At 26.3% G+C, this 2658-nt stretch overlaps 1 protein-coding gene across 1 annotated transcript; it reads right to left on the bottom strand.

Annotated features, from left to right (window-relative positions):
- Positions 1–742: 742 nt before the first annotated feature.
- Positions 743–967, bottom strand: LOTGIDRAFT_117646 (hypothetical protein; the record flags this gene model as incomplete). The annotated part of the gene is made up of 1 exon (XM_009055942.1): positions 743–967. A coding segment is annotated over one exon (225 nt), but the record flags the coding sequence as incomplete, so codon positions are not given.
- Between the last annotated feature and the right edge of the window lie 1691 nt (positions 968–2658).

The following is a 2658-nucleotide window of genomic DNA, read 5'->3' as shown; positions in this document are numbered from 1 at the left end:
AAATAAAGCAAAAAAAAAAAAGCATTCTATAAGCTGATAAAAATAAAAATATTGAACATGTATTACCAACAGAGACCCATCTGAATTCATATAAGCATTAAGAAAAATAATCTGTCTTCAATGAAATGAAAGCCAATGCACTTGATTGCCTGATACATGTTCATTTAACTATAAATAAGCTTAGAGTTGGGCAATAATTCAGTATAACTGATTTTAATACAAACTTTCAAACTTAAAAAAACTTTTATTTCTCCAAAAGAATTACAAAAATTTATTTGACATCTGGATGTTTATCAACATTGGTACCAATTCTACAATTACGATTACAAATACTGTGATAAAAGACTAACAGGAATGATATAAAGACTAACAGGAATGATATAAGTCAATACTGTGGATTGTTTGGTAGACTAGATAAAAACAGTAGTTATCGGTAGTGGTGATAGAAATTATAACAGATTTAGGGTGGAGAAACTACCTTTAACAAGGTGTTAATTTAATCATATTGATAACTACATCATATTTCACTTCATATGTCTTATATATTTCATATATCTGTTACTTTTTATCTTATATTTCATATATCTGCTACTTTTATACTTTTATTTCATATATCTGTTACTTTTATACTTTAATTATGTATATCTGTTGTTTCATATTCATATTTCATATATCTATATTATAACTATATAATAATATATAAATGAAATATTGCCTTTAAATGAAATGGCAAAGAAGTGGTTTACTCAATCTTACTTTTAATCTTATATTTCATATATCTGTTACTTTTAATCTTATATTTCATATATATGTTACTTTTAATCTTAAATTTCATATATCTGTTACTTTTAATCTTATATTTCATATATCTGTTACTTTTAATCTTAAATTTCATATATCTGTTACTTTTAATCTTATATTTCATATATCTGTTACTTTTAATCTTATATTTCATATATCTGTTGTTTCAAATTTATATTTCATATATCTGTTGTTTCAAATTTATCTTTCATATATCTTATATTTCATATATCTGTTAATTGTATTCTTATATTTCTTTCTTCTGTTACTTATATTTCATATTTATATCTAAAATTTTATAAACTTCTGTTATTAGAATATTTATAACTAGACACAATTATATGGATAACAATTACTTTAATAAGTAACTTGCGACGTTTCGATGATGATGCTGTAAATATATGTGTTGTCATACTTTAGCTGCATATTATTTCTGTTCTGATTTCATATTTCTGTAATTGCATCCCTACATTTCATACTGCAGTTCATTTTTTTCTGTTTAAATGTTATATTTGTTAACGTATTACCTTATATTTCAAATTGCATTTCATAATTTCAATTATGGTACATTTCATATTTCATTTAAATCACTTTTCATTTTCAGTTACAAATTGCATTTCATATTATTGTTATCATATTAAACTTAACTTAGAAACATATAACATATATATCTTGTGATTTACGCTATTAAAATGAAATATTCACTTTTATCATGTATGCAATTAAGAACACTAAAAAATTTTCAAATAATAATAAACAAAATATATAAATAAATAATCTCAATAAAATATCAAACAATTTATTCAAATTAATAACATACCTGTAAAAATTTATATTTCTTCTGTTTTTATTCTGTAAATTGTCTTAAAAACACTCGATAATCACATTAAACAGGCATTTACACGAATAAACGTCCCAGCAATAACTTCAGTAACACTAACACTAACTGTAGACCACTAATAACTATATGAATGAAAAGTTAAAGGGGTATGAAACAGCCTCAAGATAGTCTGTTCTTTAACAAGCTTTAAGTGTAATGTTATCCTTCACCATATAAAAGCCTAAGGTATAAGAAGTCAGTTTTAAAGCTAGTAGTATTAACCAGACTAATGTGTTATGATCCACAGCTGAGCGACTTGCCAGCCAACCATATTAAATTTGACAAGGAGTTAACAAGAATTAAAGATATGATATGACAGATTTTCTATTGTTTATTTTCATTAAGTCATATAGAGGTGCACACTAAGAAATATGAAGATACAAATATGATCAGATGACACTCAAAAATATTCAAATGCATATAATAGGGTAAATAAGTATCACAGGTGACCCCTCCTGCAAAAGCAGAGGCTGTTTTACTTATATACTGCAGTCACTGTAAGCTTATTGAACAGGGGCCTCAATTCACAAAACCCTTCCCATCAAAATTTATTGTAAGTGGCCACCACATGGGTTGGGAGTTTTTTTAACTTTTTTAAATTTTTTCCTGATGAATGAAACCATGATAATACTTTCAACACCATCCCAAATTCAACAGATATTTCCTGAACACAGACAATGCCTGAAATACAATAGAACCACACTACACTGCACAGAACCAACTACCAAGTCAGGTATGCTTTCATTTTGGAGCCTAAAAAATTAGATATCCGAGGCATAGTAAAACAATTGCTTGGTTTCACCTTCAAAGCTAAAAGCACAAGTGAAATTGATAAATTTTTAGTGTGCATTCAAGATTATCTCCTATATATTGTGACTTTGAATATATGATTAGTATATCTATCATGCTTGTATGCAGTAGGTAAGGATATTGAGATGGGATTATCTGATAATCTATTAATCTCAGTCTATAATCTC

This window comes from Lottia gigantea (genome assembly GCF_000327385.1).
Source record: "Lottia gigantea unplaced genomic scaffold LOTGIsca_26, whole genome shotgun sequence".
In the NCBI taxonomy this organism is placed as follows: Eukaryota; Metazoa; Mollusca; class Gastropoda; family Lottiidae; genus Lottia; species Lottia gigantea.
Note: the sequence above shows the minus strand (reverse complement) of the source record. Positions and strands in the feature narration are given on the sequence as shown.